The sequence below is a fragment of the Elephantulus edwardii genome, unplaced genomic scaffold (genome assembly GCF_000299155.1).
Source record: "Elephantulus edwardii isolate Elephantulus edwardi_28Jun2011 unplaced genomic scaffold, EleEdw1.0 scaffold00037, whole genome shotgun sequence".
NCBI classification, from domain to species: domain Eukaryota; kingdom Metazoa; phylum Chordata; class Mammalia; order Macroscelidea; family Macroscelididae; genus Elephantulus; species Elephantulus edwardii.
The window spans coordinates 17,371,404-17,392,316 of NW_006399787.1; the positions used below are offsets into that span (position 1 = coordinate 17,371,404).

The 20,913-nt window shown below is 43.2% G+C and overlaps 1 protein-coding gene across 1 annotated transcript in view; it reads right to left on the minus strand.

Annotated features, from left to right (window-relative positions):
* The window catches only part of SMOC1 (SPARC related modular calcium binding 1), a 251,084-nt gene that overhangs the window by 92,649 nt on the left and 137,522 nt on the right, over positions 1 to 20,913 (minus strand). Inside the window, exons 4-5 of the mRNA XM_006884738.1 lie at positions 6,708 to 6,807; positions 4,414 to 4,461 (exon numbers count right to left, since the gene is read on the minus strand). Coding sequence (XP_006884800.1) covers positions 4,414 to 4,461; positions 6,708 to 6,807 — 148 coding nt within the window. The remainder of the gene's footprint in view (positions 1 to 4,413; positions 4,462 to 6,707; positions 6,808 to 20,913) is intronic.

Here is a 20,913-nt window from a genome sequence, read left to right on the forward strand (position 1 = left end):
AACAACAACAACAACAACAACAATGCTGCTATCCTTAAAATATTTAACATTTCTTTTGGATATATCCTCAGAAATTGTAGCTTCGATTAGATGAAAGAGCCAGCAACCTTTTCAGAAAGAATGGGTGTTTTAAACTCTCCAATATATTTTGGAAAAATTAGGCCTAATAAATAAATAAATTAGTGAAACCCAAAACATGGACGATACAGAGACTTAAGGCTGAATGTCTCTTCATTATCACTAATTCCATTGATAAATCAAGGCAAGCAGGCCCATAGCACAGAGAAGCTGTGAAGTGTTCATTTTAACAGGGTTTCTATGAGTCCCGGTACACTCAATGGCACCTTGTTGTTGTTATGTGCCGTCGAGTTGCTTGTGACTCATAGCGACCCTATTTACAACAGCCCTAAACTCTGCTCTGTCCTGTGCCAATCGCACTGTCTCTGATACACCCATTCCCATTACCCCAATCACTGAATCAATCCACCTCATAGAGGGTCCTCCTCTCCTACACTGTCCCTACACCCCCCACAAGCATGATGTCCCTCTCCAAGGACCAGTCCCTCCTTACAACATGTCCAGAGTATGTCAGACGAAGCCTCAGAATCCTTGCCTCCAAGGAGCAGCCCAGTATAACCCTCTCCAGGATGAATCTGTTTGTTTTCCTAGCAGTCCATGGTACCCTCAATACTCGTCTCCAGTACTACAGCTCAAAGGCATCAATTCTCCTTAACAAAACAATGGCACCTAACAACACAAATTAAAAAACACTCTACAAAATAAGCAATGAGTGCTCTAACACCATCTGTACATGGCCGGTCTTTCACCACTTTAAAATCTCTGCAATTCTACTGTACACTCAAAATACACACCATAACACCCTCCATACAAATCAGAATCACGTCTTCTCATTCTTAACAGTGTTGTTAACTGACTTATCACCTCCAGCAGGTTTTCAGACACTACAAGTTGTGCAGGAAGAGACTTCTGCCTTTCTCTTGTGGAGCAACTGGTAGATTTGAACCACATGCCTTTGGGTTGGCAGCACAGCTCCTTACCACTAGGCTACCAGTGCAAACTAGCTTTTTTAAGAATTGCGTGTCAGAGCGACCACCTTTCTTTGGTATCCACATCACTTTTGCCTGCACTAGGAGTGGTCCATATTTTCTAGAGTGTGGTGGTATTGCCATACTGCACTTCCATGTCTTCGCAGAGCACCTGCAATCACGGCAGTGGATCCCTGGACTCTTGTCCACTTTGCCTCTCCTTCCCATCTCTATGCAAAAAGCACCTGGGTCAGGTGACAGGGTATGCAGGACGTGAAACTTACATTGACCCTCAGCAGGTTTAACACCCCATCTGGACCCTTGTGTACACATAACTGAAGGTCTTGATTCAGAAGGGAAGCCTTAGACCTACCATGCTCTATTGTTTTCTTGTCCTTTTCTAGAATGCTAGTTCAGTGCAATGAAATTGATACTCATTTCTTATTCAATTGCCCATTCTCCAGGAAGCTCTGATGGCCTAGTCATTCAGAAGTTGTGCTGCCAACTCTGAGGCAGGCAGTTAGAATCTATCAGCTGCTCCAAAGGAGAAAGATGGGCAAGCTCCTCCAATGTGAATTACAACCTCTGAAAATGCACTGGGGGATCAACTATGAGTTGATTCCAACTCAATGGCAATGAGCTGTCATTGCTATTCATTCTCTGTATGTATGTTGACCTGGAAGTAAACAGTGATGAATTTTAGGCTTCATATTGTCTTATACACTTGAAATTCTGGTCATTTGCAACCAGGAACCAATTATCTTGTTGGGTTCTGGCTATATAGCATTCAGTCACATAATTTGTAGGGTTCAAAGTGAAACGAAAATGTAGAGTCATTGCTCAAGAAACAAGGAAGGCACTAATGTAGAAAGCTTTTTTCTTTCTTCTATGCTCTCTCTCTTGATTTGTCCTACTGTTCTTAGTTGCTGTTTAATATCATAAGGAAAAAAGAAAATTTTAAGCATGTTATGTAGCATACATCGGTGGGACACACATTCACATCACTTCTGATCACACAAGTCCTCTGCTGTCCCACCAGACTTCACTAAGTTCAAAGACAAGTTCAAAGACAAATTATTTAAGAGGAACCTGCTATCAACAGCAGAGCAGTAAACCACACAAGGAGTTCTTTTCAGTGTGGGCCCCTTTGTGCCTACACAGGTCATCCACCCACAAAGCTATCCTAGACTTACAGAAGAAAATTCAAATGTGTGGGGGCATTTATGAAGGAGAATCAGTGTGAGGTTAAACAAAAAGCTCAAATGGGTATTCAAATCAAGTGAGTCAGGGGCCCACTTGGGTATAATTTCTAACATCCTGTGTTATGCAGATGACACAATCTTGCTTGATGAGACTGAGGAGGACCTGAAGCATTTGTTGCTGAAGATCAAGGAATGCAGTTTTTAGTATGGATTGAAGCTCCATATCAAGAAAATAAAGATTCTCAACATTGGCCCAATTGGCAACATCATGATAGACAGAAAAGAGGTTGAGATTGTTAACAATTTCAACTTGCTTGGTTTTACAATCAACGTTTTTGGAACTCACAGTCAGGAAATCAAAACACTAATTGCATTTGTAAAATCTCCTGTCAGGGACCTCCCCAGAGTACTAACGAGCAAGGATGTCAGTTGAGAGACTAAGGTGTGCCTGATCCAGGCCATGGTCTTCACAACTACTTGCTATGCGTTAGAAAGCTGAACAATGAATAGGAATGATGGAAGAAGAATCTATGCCTTTGAGTTGTGGTGCTAGAGAAGAGTATTAAACATACCTTGAACTGGCAAGAGAATAAAAAGATTTCTATCTGTGTTTTGTTGACTATTAAAAGGCATTTGACTATGTCAATAAAAAACAAAACAAAAACCCAAACAAACCTGTGGCTAACTTTGAGAAGAATGGGAATTCCAGAACACTTGATTGTACTTGTGCAAAATCTATACTTGGGCCAGGAGGTTTTCATCAGAGCAAAGCAAGGAAACACTGCATAGTTTAAAATTGGGAAGGGTGTACACCAGGGATATGGTACACCTATCTCCACACCTTTTCAATCTGTATGTGGAACAGTTCATTTGGGAGGCTGGGTTCTATGAGGAGGAGTATGGCATCAGAATTGGAGGAAGACTTGTCAACAACCAGCATTATGCAGACGATACAACCTTGCTTGCTGAAACTGAGGAGGTCATGAAGCACTTTTTGCAGAAGGTCAAAGACTGCAACTTTAAATTCGGATTGAAGCTCAACATCAAGAACACAAAGATTCTCACCACTGGGCCAGTGGCAGCATCATGATAGACAGTGCAGAGATTAGTTTCCTTGGCTCCACAATCAACACTCTTGGTACCAGCAACCAGGAAATCAAAGACAAATTGCACTGGGAAAATCTGCTGTCAGGGACATCTCCAGAGTACTAAAGAGCAATAATGTCAGAGTGGAGACGAGGGTGCACCTGATCCAGGCCAGGGTCTTTGCAATCATGTGCTAAGCATCAGAAACCTGGACAATGATTAGGGATGATAGACGGAGAATTGATGTCTTTGAGCTGTGGTGCTAGAGAAGAGTTTTGAATATACCATGGACAGCTAAGAGAACAAACAGGTTCATCCTAGAGAGGGTAAAAGCAGGGTGCTCCTTGGAAACAATGATTTTTGACACTTCATCTGACATACTTTGGGCATGTTGCAAGGAGGGACAAGTCCTTGGAGAGGGACATTATGCTTGAGAGGGTAGAAGGACAGAGCAAGAGAGAAAGACCCTTGATGAGATGGATTGACTAGGTGACTGGGGTAACGAGGATAGGTATGTCAGACACAACAAAGTTTGCTCAGGACAACGCATGGTTCAGAGCTGCTGTACATAGATTCACTGTGAATCAGAAGGGTCCTGATGGCATATAACAACAACAATTCTGAAGAGGATGAAACCATGTTTCTCTTTGGAGGCTAGGATTTTGAAGCTTCATCTCACACACTTTGGGCACGTTGCCCAGAGGGACCGGTCCTTAGAGAAGGACCTCATGGCTGAGAAGGGCTGGCACAGGAAGGGAAGACCCTGGATGAGATGGTTTGACACAGTTTGACACAGTTTGACACAGTGACTGTAGAATGGAGAGAGGTCTGTCAGAGACAGTGAGATGGGCTCTGGATAGGCAGGGTTTCGAGCACATAAAAACAGGTGTTCTAAGACCTTGGTCCCCCAACTCCAGGAGTCTTACTTACCTCCATGGCTTCTGGGAGGAAATGAAAGAATGGAGCCTTCTTCATAGCACTTTTATCTTTCACCCCTGCTCCTTCTATCTTGTCTAAGAACTCCTGCTCGGACTGGCTTTAGAAGCAAACATTTAGATAAAGCATAAAACTCTACTCACCTTTCTTTCCTGAGTTACCCTGGCTCAAAGGCTTGTCAGTGACTGAACCTTGCATGAGAGAGGAAACAAAATATAGACATCAGAATTCACTGTGGTTGGTTTCTGTCAAAGATTTAGCAAAGCCTGGTGTTACAAGCATATGGTTATGTATATCTGTATTGTATACACATCTAGGGACACTATATACAAAGTCAGTACATACATGCATGTCGACTGGGGTTTGCTTAACATCAATGTCACTGATATCCCAACACTGTTGAAATGAGCCATGGTTTCCAGGTTCCCTGGAAATAGTCTTGACCAAATCTCTATGAAATTCTACATTCCAGTAACTGTCCTGCTCCTCCACTCCTCTCTCTTCCCCCCTTCCAACCAACCCCACATTGTGAGCCATATTCCAGTTGACAGGGCCAGCTGAGCAGAAATCACTTCTTGCTTCCCACCAATGATTGACATCCTTGCTGGTAAGGGCAGGAAATCGGTGATTTTCCATCTGCATTAAGTAGAAAATCGTTGGGCCAATTGTATCAAATGGGCCAAAATCATCTGAGGCATGGAAACAATTTTCTAGACACAGCCTGTTCCTTAAAGAGGGGTATCATATGTTTGGCTAAATTCTCTCTGTCCTTACATATGCTGGGATGTCACAGGCACCCTATGTTATAGTCCTGACTCCACAGCACCTGTATTTTCTATGAAGCCCATCCACAATGGATAGGGCCTCACCAGGAACCGACCAAAGGTGATCTGTTCAGATCTCACCAACAACAGAAAGAATAAGTATTTTCCTAGTCCATACCATACTCTTTCTCCATTTACTGGCTTTGTAAGAATTCAATTCTATTACTCTGCGTGACTTATTTCTGGTGTATTTGTTTGCTTTAAAATGAAACTTTCCAGGTCATTTGCAAGGAGAACTAATTAAGGTTTCCAGTTTCCATGAAAACCACAAATAAAGTAAACTTTCTTTTTGAGCCTGTAATCTTAGTTTCCTAATGTAGCTATCAACTTCCTTCTCCACTTACTTTTCCCTCTATAGACCAAGGCCATAGGAAAATGAATAAATTGTGTTTAAAAAAAAAGTTAATGCAACAGGACTATCTATCTTTGGAATTCCCCCATAGACAGCACAATGGTTTAGGCTTGGCAGTTAAGTATAAAAAAAAAAAAAGTAAATAAATGAAAAGACAAACACACTGAGATGGGGAAATATGAAGCAATTGATAGGTGAGGTAAATCTTTTTGAGCCACATGGGAAGCTAGGGAAGTTACTTTTGAATGCCTTACCATCTCAATGGATGCAGAGTGTGGGGCACGTGTAAATCAATACTGCACAAGGCCACAAAACTGACCCAAGGTAAAACTTCTCTGTGTTTGTAAGATCGGGAATCAAAAGGACTTAAGTTTTACTGTGGATCAACTCAATGGATGACCATAAAGCAATTCTTTTTATCTGGGAGGGATTCCAGGTTTCACTCCAGACCTACTCTCTTATATTCATTGTGATATAGTCAGAATAGGCTTATAGGTAACCGCTCTAGTGGGGATTTGGAGGCTGTAAATCACACAGGAGGAGACTGACCACCTTTCTCTGTTGGGCCAGTTGGTGGGTTTGAACTGCTAGAGAGGTGCACTGCCTTTAGGTTTGGCAGTGCAACTCCCTACAGACTGTGTCACTAAATCAGAATAGACAGAGGAAGAGAAAGAAGTATTACAATCTAGGGTAGTGGTTTGGTTTGTTGGTTTTTGTTTTGTTTTGTTTTGTTTTATTCTCCATATTTGGAGATATTTAATGATATCAAAGGCCACATTTATAAAAAGTTCCCATTACTCTACACCATGTTGTTCATGGTAGCAAATATGTGGCATTATTCTTCTCTCACACGGCTGTGTCAGGCAACACTAATTGTTCACCACAGTCTTTGATGTTCATCAGAACTCCATCCCAATAAGACATTTTAAAGTCTACTAGCAATCAGAGCAACATACAAGCAAAAAAAAAAATCTGTATAACTGTCGTAGAGGTTGCAACTAATACTTGAGAAAATGCTATAGAACCAGAAACTTAAACTCAAAATGAGGAAATATATACACATAGATATAATCCGACTCTTGACATACTCAGTCCTCCACAAAGCAAGTGTGTTTGAATGCAGCCTTCCTTGTTCTGGAAAAGAGCTCATAATTCCCAGCAACCTCAGAAAGCCCGCACCCACCCACACCAAGATGCAGGAGAGCAGCCACCGCGTCGCTTTCCAACCCTTTTCATTCTTCCCCGCCTTTCCTTACGGTACCTGAACATACAGGAGTTTTATTCTGCACTGAAGAGCCACTGATTGGTTTCCCATCAGGGGTCACACACCAGCAGTACCCCGTGTAAGTATGGCACTGCACCTGTTCAGGGAAGCAGGAGAAGGGAGAGACTGTAAGGCTTGAGTGACAAGATCAAAAGCCACCTTCGTCCACTTCACCAATGTGGCGAAGGAGCCCCTTCTACCTCTCAACCTGTCTTCGGCATGTCTCCCACAAAGGGGGCAGTCAATCAGCTTATTACTTACTTGTTCAGTGACTCCAGTAAAGAGTCACAACAAATTGTCGGCGTAGCACTTAACTCCTTGTACCTTCCTTAGATGCATCCACCATGCGTTTACCCTGTGATGGTGCTCACCAACACCAGCTCATTTTCCCCAAGCACTGGCATACACTGGCAAGCACTTTTCACCATTTGTAACAACCTTCTGAACAGTTAACCAATTCAGCAGTTGCAAATTTGAATGTCATTATTGTTGGGTAGAGATGACCTTGTTTTCAAAAAGCATATCACCAATGAGGTTGTTTAACATGTAAAGTAGTAAACTTTCTTTTTTTTTTCTAGATTTCCCCACTATTCATTCATATAGTTATGCTGTCTATTGATCCTATGGCTCTCTTATGACAAGAGTACACACAATGGGATTAGGGTAAAGGCAAGGTCACTTGTGCCTGCAGGTTCTATTTCCAGATGCTCCATTGCACCAGAGTGCAATCTTCTTCAAGCCACTGCCCCCATGATCAGATACTTCCAGGGCCTTTCTTGAAATGATAGAGTCACAGATGACAAGTGGAGAAGGCCCTGGGTAAGGACATATTGAAATATGTGGTTCAGCTGGGATCAGAACACAATGCTTCTGACTCCTAGGCCAGGCTAAGAGTCTAACACCAGACAGTAGCTCCAAAAAGTGCTCTGGCTTCTCCTACTGGACCCAGGGCCCTACCACCTACTGAGGAGGCCTCATGATGGGACAGAAAGAAACCCAGACAGACTTGTGTTTGAACCTTGGTCCAGCAGTCAAAAAACAAGGCACTCTCTTAGCTTCTTTGATATCTTTCTGTAAAACAAGGGCAGCAAAGCTAAGCCTGGAAGGTTCTCATGACAAAAGCAGATGTGAGCCCAGTGCCTGGCACTTGGTGAAGGCTGCATACCTGCTGACTGCAGGAATGACTGCTCTCAGCAGGTAAAAAACACCTGGCAAGCAGCTTCCTCCCTGGCCAGAGCTCCCCTTGTAATCTCCAGAGCCTTCAGTGGGAAACATTATTGGAAGCTTGGACTTGACCCTTAGCATTCTGTCATTCCTACAGGGAATACTTTCTGGACAAGAGGCCTCGCCAGTGGCGGGCATTATAATGGGGCCTGGTTGACTGCTTTCTCTTCTATGGCCAATAACCACCTCTGAGGAACCCTGCCCCGTGGTCTGGGCTACACTGGCTCACTTCCAGGCACCCAATGGCCAACATGGGCATCTTTCCCCATGAGGACTGTGCCCACCAAGCCCAGGTCTGAGGCTCTTCCTTTGCCTCTGAGTGGATCAGCTGGAGCTCGTGCTGAGGTCGCTCAGGACATGGAGGACTAAAGGGATGAACTGCAAGCTCCACCCTCTCAGGCTGGAATGGAGTCCTAGCCTTGGCTACTGGGAGCAGAATTGTGTGCATAAGCCAGCGACCAAACAAACTCAAAGCTTTTTTTCCAAGGGATATCATCTGACCTCTGGGTTCAGCCTGTTCCCAGGGATACATTCTCACTGTGTTGAGAGTCCCATTGTCGCCCTATGGCACATATACACTGCCCTCCAGCACCCAGGCAAGCCCACAGGTCCAAACACAGGTCCTTTCTCTGTTCAGTGTTTTCCTCAGGCCAGGCTTCAAAGAGCTGACTCCAGACTACAAAATCCTTAGGCTGGGAGCTGATTTCAGGTCCCATAAAAGTGAAATCAAAAGCAAGGTTTCTTGCCATGTTCTTGAGGGGAAGGGGCGGGCTGCAATATACAGGAATCAACATCCTAATCCTAGGTGTGCTGGGAGCAGGGGGCTGCAGAGGGAAAGGGGAAGCAAAATAAGGGGTGGAAGACTTCAAGAGATAGACAAGCAAACCCAATCCCTTTTGCTGAAGGAATATAGGGTGAATGAGCCGAGGATTTTAAATTGAGAGGTTGTTTTTAAGCTGTAAGTAGGAGAACTTTCAAGATTCCTTCTTGAGAGAAAAAAAAAAAGGAAGATATGTTATCAGGACATAGAACAGTGACCATGAGACCAGAGCCTGAAGCATCACCACTTAACACACTGCACAGTCTCAGACAGGCAAACCAAATCCCAGATTTCCCACGTCTACTTGAAAAAGGGAGAGATAGTAGCAATAATCCTGGTCTCACACAGCTATTGAGGGAATTACATTAGATAATATAAGCAAAGCACTCAGCTCAGTGTCTGGCACATGGTAAATGCACTGATAACCTTATTTATGCTCATGAGTGTGCTGGCTTCCAGCAAACTATGTACACTGAAAAGGGCAGAGCCCAGGTTTTCGGATGGTTGCCAAAGAACATCCCATTCCTATCAGCGTGAGCGTAAGAGAAGGGCAGACTGAAGTCAGCAAAAGTTTGTGTGGAGGAAGAGAGGTTTTGTTTAAACATGCACGTGAACGCACACACAAATGCTCATGCGCGTATCCGTGCGCGCGCATACACACACACACACACACACACACACACACACACACACACACGAAGATGCCTGCGCTTGCGCACGGTCACAAATATATGCGCACACTTGTGCGCGCACACACTGTCATTGACTTATTTCTGGCTCAAAGTATCCCCATGTGTTGCACAGAATTAGGTTCTGTAGAGTTTTTATGGCTGTGCCCTTCTTCATCTGAGGGCCTTCTGGGTGCGTTCTACATCCATCCTTTGGCTAGGAGTTGAGCGCTGAACTCAGGGATAAGCTTACCCTAGACACATTGCTTTCTTGAAGAAATCAGGAACAATGAGTCTCCAAATGAGTGAAGACTTCTTTCAGAAAAACAACCAGGATGTAAATGCTATAGGATTGATGCTGTGTAGCTGCATAATCGAGATCTAAATCTTAGCTAGTTGAATATTCTACCGTACAAATTTACCTGTGCCTTTAAATGAATAAGGAATTCCCCCATATTGCCCAGAAAATGCATACATTAAATCATGACATGTTAACCAAGTCTTGGATTAAATCTGTAAGGTTTAATTGATGAGAGAATCTTAGATCAAGAGGAACTGGAAAGATATTGGCCCACTGCTGGTATTCTGCTGTGCAGTTCCCAAAATTCAAAGGTTGAAATACAATCCATAGAACAGTTCATATTCTGTTCCAGAGCATCCTGACAAAGATTCAGTTGTTATTTGAAAGTTCTTCTTAAGACAAAAAAGTCTGGCTGCCAACCTAAGTGAAGTCGCACTCTGCTTATATTATTTGAATAGAACTGGTATGCTAAAAAGTATTTTCAAATTTTATCTTCTCAGGTAAGTAAAATTTAATTCTGACTCATATTGTTTTTGTTGTTGTATGCCATCAAGTCATCTGTGACATATAGTGACCCTACGTACAGCAGCTGTGAAGCCTGCCCTGTCCTGAGTCAGTCTCACTGATTCAGACACACCGACCCCCACTGTCCCAGGTACTGTATCAATCCATCTCATTTGGGGTCTTCCTCCCTTGCGCTGTCCCTCCACCCTTCTGAGCATGATGTCCTACTCCAAGGATTGGTCCATCCTGTCCACTTGCCCAAAGTATGTGAGATAGATCTTCAAAATCCTAGCCTCCAAGGAGAAACTTGGTTTCACCCTCTCCAAGACAGACCTATTTGTATTCTTCGGAGTTCATGATATGTTCAAGACTCTTCTCCAGCACCACAACTCAAAGGCATCAATTCCTCTTCTGTCATCCTTAGTTATTTTCCAGTTTTCTGATGCACAGAAAGTAATTGTGAAGAACATGGCCTGGATCAGGCACACCTTAGTCTCTAGGCTGACATTGCTTCTCAGTACTCTGGAAAGGTCTGTGACAGCAGATTTACCTAATGTAATTTGTTTTTTGATTTCTTTACTGCTGGTGCCAAGAGTGTTGATTGTGGAGCCGAGCAAGCTGTGACTGTTCATAACTCAATATTTTTTGGCAAGAGGCCCTTGGCATAAATAAGCCAGTGGTATATTTTGTCTACCTTCAGTCTAAAGTAAGACAAATTGGAAATTATCTCCAGTATCAGCCTAACTGAACATAGGAGGAAAGTGCTGAGGAAAATAGAAAAAGGCAAATGGGTATTTATACAGACAGTTACCATCCCAAAGTGCCCCAAAAGGAAAACACTGCTTTATATTTTTATAATGACTTTTCAGTCCCCTTTTGTGATCGATTATTTCAGCCTCAAAGCTACCCTGTCTATAATTTGCTGTTGTTGTTAAGAGGTATAATAAATGTAGCAGCTAGTTCACACCAGGACAAAAACTAGAATCTTAATCTCTTAACTCATAAAATTACAGAAGTGACAGAACTGGAAAGCACTTCGACAATCACCCAAATGCACTATTAAACCCAAATGGTTTACAAATGAATGACTGAGATTGAGAGACAGGCAGACAGCTGATACCTTGTACTTCACCCTGCCAGAGAGAAATCCCTCCGAGAAAGAAGAAAGGAAGTAGTTACAAGGCCTAGTATCTGATGAAACTGATAGAGCCTCCTTGTGCCTTATGATTCTCTGACAACGAGAACTCTCCTTTTGGGGAGGTTGTGGAGAGATACAAATATTCTAATTGAAGCAAGTACAAGAAAGCATTTTGATCTGGGCTGACTCCTTGCCTAACCTGCCTGCACCCAAGCTACTCTTTAGAGGTTCCGAGGACAGACGCCGGCTTCTTCATCCCAGAGCACCTTCATGGTTAATAGATTTCTGCTCTCCTTCCTTCCAAGTGCCTTGAATCCCTGAGATATCAATAGAGAAAGCAACCTCTTCTGAGTGCTTCCACTTTCTGTCCTTTTTTCCAGGTTCATAAAGCTGTTGTTCTGAGTACCCTTATTTCTTTTGCCATGTTAATAGATGAATATATCCAGAATTCCATAAGGTGTCAACAGGAGTATTGGGGAGAGACCAATACTTTGGAAGTACTTTGTTAAAAAAAGTAAAAATATTGCTTTACTTATAGAACTTTAGAACTGTCAATCGATAAAAATTTCACTCAAAAGGGAAGCACACTTGCAGTATATACTAATTGAGGAAGACTCATCACCATCTGCTATGCAGATGACACAATCTTGCTTGCTGAAAGTGAAGAGGACTTAGAATGTTTGCTGCAGAAGGTCAACAGCTACAGCTTTCAATATGGATTACATCTCTGGAAAGAAAACAAAAATCCTCCTGACTAGGCTAATAGGCACACAAGGATAGATTGATGGCAATGATTTCATCTTGCATGGACACACAATCAATACCCTTGCTACCAGCAGTCAAGAAATGAAAAGACATGTTGCATTGAGAAAATGTTCTGTCAAGGACCTCTCCAAGTTGTTAAGCAGCCATGCTATCAGTGTAAAGATTATGATGCACCCAACTCAAGCCATGATCTTTTCAATTCCTTACTAGGCATCTGAAAGTTAGACTAGGGATAGATGACAGAAGAAAAATTGATGCCTCTGAGCTGTAATGCTGGAGAAGAGTAATGAATATCACATAGACTGCCAAAAGAATACGTCTTAGAGAAAGTGCAACCAGCGTGCTTTTTAGAAGCAAGGACAATGAAACTTTGTCTCATATGCCTTGGGTATATTGTTAGTAGGGGCTAGTCCTTGGAAAAGGGCATCATGCTTGGAAAGATGGAAGGATGGCACAAGAGAGGAAGATAAATGAGATGAATTGACACAGTGGCTGCAACAATGGGCTCAAGTATGTCAGAGATGAAGCTGATGGCACAGGGAAATGTCAGGTTCAGATCCATTGTTCACCAGGGCCCTGGCCCTATGAGTTAGTTGACTTGATGGCACCTAACAATGTCAAGGACTCTCTCCTAATCTTTTAGTGTGGTGGCAAGTCTTTAAGGGTACAAGTTCTCTGAAACATGCTTTGAAAAGAAGGTAGTATAATAAACTGAATGAGACCATAGTGGTTCAGGGGTAGAATTCTTACCTTCCATGTGGGAAGGCTGTTCTTAGTGAATAGCCTGGCATCTGTGAAGTGAGGGATGGCTTGCATGATGCAATGAGACTAAACAGGTTTCACCAGAGCTTTCAGGTTGCAATGAACTAGAGAAAAAGGTCTGGTGATCTACTTCTGAAAGTCAATCAATGAAGCCCGTGTGAATTACAATCGTCCAATGCATGAGCTGGGAGCATGACAGCAGTTAACAAAACAGCAATAATGAACTTCAAAGCTTTTCTCTAGTTCTTTGCTTCACTCAGAACAACTTTCTGCCAGTCTGAGTATCAGGCTTTCATGTAATTCACGCAGCTTGGACTCATTTCCCTCCTGCAGTTCTCCTCTCTCTGTTTTTCCTCCTAAGCTATGCATTTTCTATGAAGCCCACACCTTGGGTCTCCTCCAGGGCTCAGCACCTTCTTGTCCCATGGCTTAATGTCACTCCAGATAGTTCTTCATGACTTTTGAGAATACAAAATCTGACCCAGATGCAGAGGGACAGAACTGATGCAGCAGGCTCAGTAGCAACAACCAAACTTGTAATGAAATGACTACAGCTAAAAGCATAGACATGTGGATATTTTCCAAACTCTCTTTTGGTGGTGAAAGTATAAGGGGATTTTAAAACAAAACAAAACAAAACAAAACAAAACACCTGCCATTGCTCCACATCAATAGTTTCTTTGTTAAGCTAAAGTATTTGCTGTTTTGTTGTTATGTGCCATCAAGTCATTTGCGACTCATAGCGACCCTACGTACAAGAGCCCTAAACACTGTTCTATCCTGTGCCAACCTCGCTGTCTCAAACACATTCATTCCCACCACTCCACTCACAGAATCTATCCATTTCATCGAGGGTCTTCCTCTCCTGCGCCGTCCCTCCACTCTCCAAACATGATGTCCCTCTCCGAGGACCAGTCCCTCCTTGCAACATGCCCAAAGTATGTCACATGAAGCTTCAGAATCCTTGACTCCAAGGAGCATTCTGCCTTCACCCTCTCCAGGACAAACCTGTTTGTTCTCCTAGCAGTCCATGGTATATTCAATGCTCTTCTCCAGCAGCACAACTCAAAGGCATCAATTCTCTTTCTATCATCCCTATTCACTGCCCAACTCTCTAATGCATAGCACTATAGCTTGGATCAGGCGCACCTTAGTCTCCAGCCTGACATCATTGCTCTTCAGTACTCTTGAGAGGTCCCTCACAGATGACTTTCCCAATGCAATTTGTCTCTTGATTTCCTGGCTGCTGTTACCAAGAGTGTTGACGGTGGAGCTAAGTAAACTAAAACTGTTAACTATTTCAATCTCTTCACCATCCATACTGATGCTGCCAATTGGCCCAGTGGTGAGAATCTTTGTTTTCTTGATATTGAGCTTCAATCCATATTGAAGACTGCAATCCTTGACCTTCTGCAGCGAGCGCTTCAGGTCCTCCTCAGTTTCAGCAAACAGGGTTGTGTCATCTGCATAACACAGGTTGTTGAAGATTCTTCCACCAATCCTGATGCCACATTCCTCCTCGTACAGCTAAGGTATAGTGAAAGTTAAAGATTCTCCTATTGGTACTATGGGAGCTCTGGTGGTTTAGTGGTTAGACACAGTGCTTTAAAACCAGAGGCATGGGTTCAAATCCACTAGCTACTCCATGTGAAAAGGACCTTGTTGCTTCATGGGAGAAGAATGGGCAATCTCCTTGTGTGTGGTTAATTGATTCTTAAAACCCTCTGGAGGGTCAGCTATGGGTCAGTTCTGACTCAAGGGTACATAACAACATTGGTACTATGGGAAGCTTTGTATGAGGGCAATATTCTCAGCTGCCCATTTTTCTTTTGACTGAATTTCCTGTGTTGTTAAGTGCTGTCAAGTCCATCCAGTCTCATATGAGAGAAGAACTGACCCATAGGCTTCTAATCTTTATGGGGGAAGCTCTGGTGGCATGAGCTCTGTGTGATGTGCCAGGTTGTTAATCAAAAGACTAGTAGTTCAAACCAACCAGCTGCTCCATGGGAGAAAAATGGGCAGTCCCCTCTTGTAAAGATTCAGTCTCAGAACCCCGGTGGAGGGTCCAAATCCACTCAGTGGTAGTGGGTCTGGTTTTCAATATTTAGAGGAGCACATTTCCAGGTCTTCCTTCACAAAGCTGCCTGGTACATTCTAAGTATGAACATACTGGTTTTCAGACAAGCATTTAAACATTACACCACCAAGGCCCTTGACTTCTATACAGAACTTCTGGAAAATTGTGTTTCCCTATAAGTGCTAGGAGCCCTCGCTGGGAGACTGAGTCTCCGGGCCATGTGAGGTAGCTGCTTGCTTCTCAGACATCTGTGGACAATAGCAGCTGCAGGAAAACCTTATCTATTGGGTTTTAAGCCCAAGTTCTCACCTGGAGTGTGAATTGGACTCACCTAGAAAGCTTAGGTGACCCAGTAGTAAGGACTTGCTCTGCCAACCCAAAGGCAGACGGTTCAAATCCACCAGCTGCTCCTGGGGAGAACGATGGGCCATTTCTTCTGATATTATTTGCAGCTTCTGAAAACTCCCTGGAAGATCAGCTATGAGTTGGTTCCAACTCAATGGCACATAACCGAGGGCTCATTATAGCAGAGTTATTATAGCTCGATTATAGACTCATTATAGCTCAATCATTCATAAACATTCCATTTTATTGAATTTAAAGAAATCAATATAATTTGTGAACTTCCACAAAAAATAAAAAAGCGAGTGCTTCTAACAAATTCCCAAGTGAGGGGGTGCCTGCTCTTCTAGGGATCAGACTTTGAGAGGATTAGGGGAGGAATCCCACAGTGATACAAATGGTTAACTGGTGCTGGGCTACCAACAGAGGTTGGGGATTCCAGTCCATCCAGAAGAATGAGGGGAGGGGGGAAAGGCCTGGAAATCTACATTTCAAAAGAAATAAAAATAACCCACTGGCCATTAAAAATCCTGTGGAGCTTAGTTCTACTGTGAGACATAGGTGGTCACCATGAATCAGAAGTTATCTGATGGCAACTGCCTTTGGCTTGCTTCAAAGAAACTACCCACTCGACCCTTACTGACACTGATCATAAACTACTCAAGAAATAGTATTTTCTAGGTGGGAAATTGGGGTCAAGGAGTCTTGGAACTATATCGCTTTCCAAAGTTTCATACTCGAGTCGTTTTGATGCTTTGTGGCCTTTTTCTTTTTGAATCTAGCAACTGCAGTATTAAATCCTCTGGGTGATTTCATACAGAGACAAGAGTTCAATTACCACAAAAAGATGGGAGAGATGGTGCAATCCTTTTGGTTCATCAAGTATGAGTGGTTCTTTCATAGTTTTGGAAAAGATTTTCCCACAAATTGCTCCCCCAGCTTTAGTCAGGTATGGCTGAAAGCCAACAAAAAGTATGAGGGGGGAAATGGCTTTAGCATCAAAGAGGCTTGGATTTAAATACTATCTTCATCACTAGCAGCAGTGACTTTGGTAAATTCACTTAACCTCTCTAAGCCTATCTTTGAACTAGAGCTAATGACGACTGCCTTAAAGGTTACGGAGAAGACAAGATATGTGAAGCATCCAGTTCAGTGTCTGGCATGGAGTATGAGCTCAGCCTAAGTGGGTTTCCCTCTTATCTCCCTTCCCTGTTTGCAAGGAGGATGCAAACTGCAGCTTCAAAGTGCTGTTGTTCTTCCTGGCTGTAGTCACTGTCTGCTACTCTGCGCCAGGTCTGTGTGGGAGGGGGCTTGTCTGTTGGGGAAATGAGGAATTTTCCTTTTATTAGGGGGACTTTGGCAAATTAGATTCCAAGGAAAGAGGCTAGGGGATAGAAAGACATAAATCTCTATAAGAGTGAGTGGTAGAACTAAGGATATTTTTTGCCAGGGTGAAAAAAAAAATTAAAAAAGACATTTTTCTTGGCTTGAAGAGAGGATTTCACATGGACATAATGGTATCTGTCTCTGTCTTCAGAGATGTCAGATGGAAAGTGGGATTTCTGTGGGTTCTGTAAATCCCATAGAAAGAAGTAGCATCAGCTTTTGGAAATTACAGGATGTGAACTCTCAGGTCAATGTAAAGTACAACTTTCCAGCCAAACTGTCCCCAGATGCATTATGTATGTTACCACTGATTGGAATGAGTCCCTGGTCTTCAGTGGCAGTCAAGCAGAAATTAGATGACTAGTTAGTGACTTATTACCATTGACTGGAGTGAGTCCCTTGTCTTCAGTGGCAATCAAGCAGAACTTAGATGACTAGTTAGTGACTTATTGCCATTGATTGGAGTGAGTCCCTCGTCTTCAGTGGCAATCAAGCAGAAGTTAGATGACTGCTTAGTGACTTAATTTCCCCAATCTGATAACTGCTTAGTTTCCATTTATAATGGAAATGGAAACTAAACACTAGATTGAGGTGCTATAGGATGAGAAAGGACGAGTCACCTATCTCTCCAGGCCCCTTTGATCCCATCAAGGCCTGTGATTCTATAAACCTATTCTAAGTTTTGCTACTTAGAAGTAAGGTAAACATTTATCAACTGTAAAACCCGAATCCACTGCCATTGAATTGATCCTAACTCGTAGTGATCCTCTATGCAGTTCTAGCTCCTGAGGTTTCCAAGGATCTTGGAAATCTTTATAGAAGGAAATTGCCTCATCTTTCTTTCATGGAGCAGCTAGAGGATTCAAACTACTAACGATTCTGTCAGCAAGGCTTAACATACTGTGCCATTATGAATCTTTTTTTTTTTTTTTTAGAAAAAACCCATTGCCATCCATGTGGAAGTGACTCATGGCTGAGCCTCCAGCGGGTTTTCAGGAGGCTGTAAAGATTGCCCTCCTTCCTCCTGCAGAGCAGCTTGTGGACATGAACAGCCAGAGAGACAGTGCCTTTGGGTTAACAGCACAACTCCCTCCAGAGTCACAACTACACTGCCAGAGCTCACTTTGGCTTTTTTTACAAACTAGTACCTAATTCTCAGTGTCCTGTATTCCAGATTTATGACATATTTTCCTGTCTTCCAAAAAGTTTGAACACTTCCCAATACAGACACATTCACATAAAGTTCTCTTTCTCATACCTCAGTATTAGAGCTTCAATGGCCCAACTGGAGTCCCCACATTCTATTTCCTCACCTCCTAGACTTCTTTTCAGTGCCCGAAAGGCCTGAGTTTGGCAAACAGTAAAGACGGCACTGTTCATTCCTTCATTTTTATGTCCATCTCATGAGGCAGGAAAGTTTGTGGTCCCTGCTCCTGCGAGCTGCTGTCTGTTCTAACTCACGGAGATCTCACATACGTCAATTCAGAGCTGTGAGTTCTGGGAGCAGATCGCCAGGACTTTCTTTTGGGAAAAGAACCATAGATGGGTTGGAACTACAAACTTGTCAGCTATTAGTCCAGCCCTTAGCCATGTGTGTCAGCCCTTAGCCACGTGTGCCAGGCACAAATCTTTTGTACAGGGAGAATAAATTTGGATTTTTGCTTTCTTTTTTTTTTTAATTTAGGTTGTTTATTTAAAAACTCCCAGTAGGAATGTCCCTCATAGGAGCTTTGTGGGTGTCAGAACTGAGAGTGCCTGGGGAGGGGAGGGACACATGTGGCCTGCATAAAGGGTAGCTGCTTCTTGCTTTCCCTGCCTGACTTTACTTGCAAATAAACCCTTCTGCCTTAATTCCTTCTCCTGTGTTCCTACCTTGATGTGGAGGAGAAGGGGAATCAATTCCCAATTCCCTTCAATTTATAGGATAGTTTAGTTGGCAAACCTGCAGGGTCACATCCTGTCATGCTACAGACACTCCCAGAGGAATGACATGAGCCGTATATGTATGAGCTTTATGATTCTGCCTAGAAGGTTCCTGGATAATAGTCTGGAGTGGACGCTATTGTGCGCTGAGCCATGGTCTGAAGCTTAGCTATTATCTTATAACATCCTCAAGAGCATGGCGGTTACCTCCTCACAAGTCATCCACTTCACTTCCTGCCAGCGCAAAAGCACTTCCCCCACACAGCAGCTCTGCTGAGTAGATGCTCTCTGGGCCCCTGTTTACCCATTTCCTGGGGTGGGGAGCTAAGTTCTCTTCAGTCAGTTATCTGTGGATTGCTTATAATTTGAGTCAAAGTCTAAGCCTTTAAATACTTGACTCACTGCCTGAGTCTGCTCTGTGGGCTACACAGCACAGGGTTGATACCAATCACAGACAAAGATTTGAAGACAGCTCTCCTGGACCCCTTTGGGTTGTGTCTTCTCCTCCGTCCTTTGACTCCTTTCATCTCTCAACACACCACACCACGTCTAGCTCCTTTAAAGAGTCCTCATGTGACATCCTTTGCAAGCTGTACTCCATCTGAGTCATTCTCCTGATATGTTCTAGGTTGGCAATTTTGCTTTAAATGGAAGCACACGTCCTTTAGGGAAACAATGAGGAGTAGTGGTTAGAGCCAGGCCTCGGGAGCCAGGCTGCTTAGGTTTGAGTCCTGATTCTATCAACTGCAAATCATGAGACCCTGGGCAACTGACTCAGTGTCTCTGTGGCTTCATCCCTCCATCTATAAAATGGGAATCAACTAGTCCCTACCTCATAGGTTGTAATGAGGACTGAGTGATTTCATATGTTCCAGGACTTTACAAACAGCCTAATGGTTAAGTGCTATTTAAGGATTAGTTGCCGGGCTGCTGTTGTTATTATATTCTCAAAAGAAAACCCCCAAAAACAAAAGAATGGGCTACACAATGGTTGAAGCCTCCCAAGACTGAGTCTCTCCTTTGCCAAAGGCAATGGGAAGACCAGAGAAGTGGGCCTCCCTCTCCTGCCCCACCCCAACCACATTCCCTTGCAGAAGAGTAGCTGCTGATACCATCCAGTGCTCACTCCTTTCATTACTACAATAGACAGACTGTGGGCCCAGAATCACAAGGGCTACTGGGAGTTCCCATATTCAGCTGCAAATACCCAGATCCTGTATGTTTGCTCCACAGTGAATGGCATCAGTCAGTCCAGGAGAGGATATCCACAGGACATTCAGATGGAGAAACATTGCTGAAGAATGCTACAGAGCAGTGGTTTGGGGGAGGCAAGTCCCAAAGAACACATTGGATACGGTGCTCTGAGCACAAGTATGTTCCTTCCCTACTCACTCATCTTATTGCATTCCTCCAGACTTGGTGGTAACCCACTTACAGGTGTTCCTCCCACTGAAAAGATGCAAGTGGTAGGTCCCACCACATATGAGAGATTAGAAAAGCTATCTACTGGATGAGTCTTTCTGACTCATGAGTACTAGGGATACAGGTCTCATCTGTGCTATCACTTATGAAATTTAATATCACGGCTGCATCACTTAGATTGCATTATAGGCCGCCCAAACCATCCAAAGCAAGGCAAGAAGTGGAACCTCCTCTGGAAGCTGCCTTGTGGCCATTTGTTTCTCAAGTTTGCAGCATCTTCATCTTTCCAAAACTTAAATTGCTGAAAACATTAATGTTAGAGGATACATCACTGTGATGAGAAAAGAAGTACGAGCAAAACGCCTTATTCACACAGTAATATGACTGCTGTGTACCAGAGAGTCAGAACCGACCTACAGCTGACCCCAGTAAGACGACTTCTCAGAGCTCAAACAAATCTACTGCCTGCTGTTTCAAAAGTTACCAAAGATGAAGAACTCTCTAGGATCTGTGTGTCATAGGCACTAGGGGATGTCATTGCTGATGATATCTTGTATGAAAGCAGAGCATTATCAGAAATAGGTTTGGTCAAAACAACTATGAGATATCATCTCACCCCAGCAGCAATAGCAAAGTTCAACAGAGCAACAAATAATAAATGCTGGTGAGGCTGTTGAGAGATTGGAACCCTTATTCACTTCTGGTGGGAGTGTAAAATGGTATAGCCTCTGTGCAAGGCAGTATGGTGCTTTCTCAAAAAGCTGGAAATAGAAATACCATTTAAAAAAATTAAAAAAAAGAAATACCATTTAACCTAGCAGTTCCACTACTGGGAATATACCCTAAAGAAACCAGAACTTCCACCCAAACA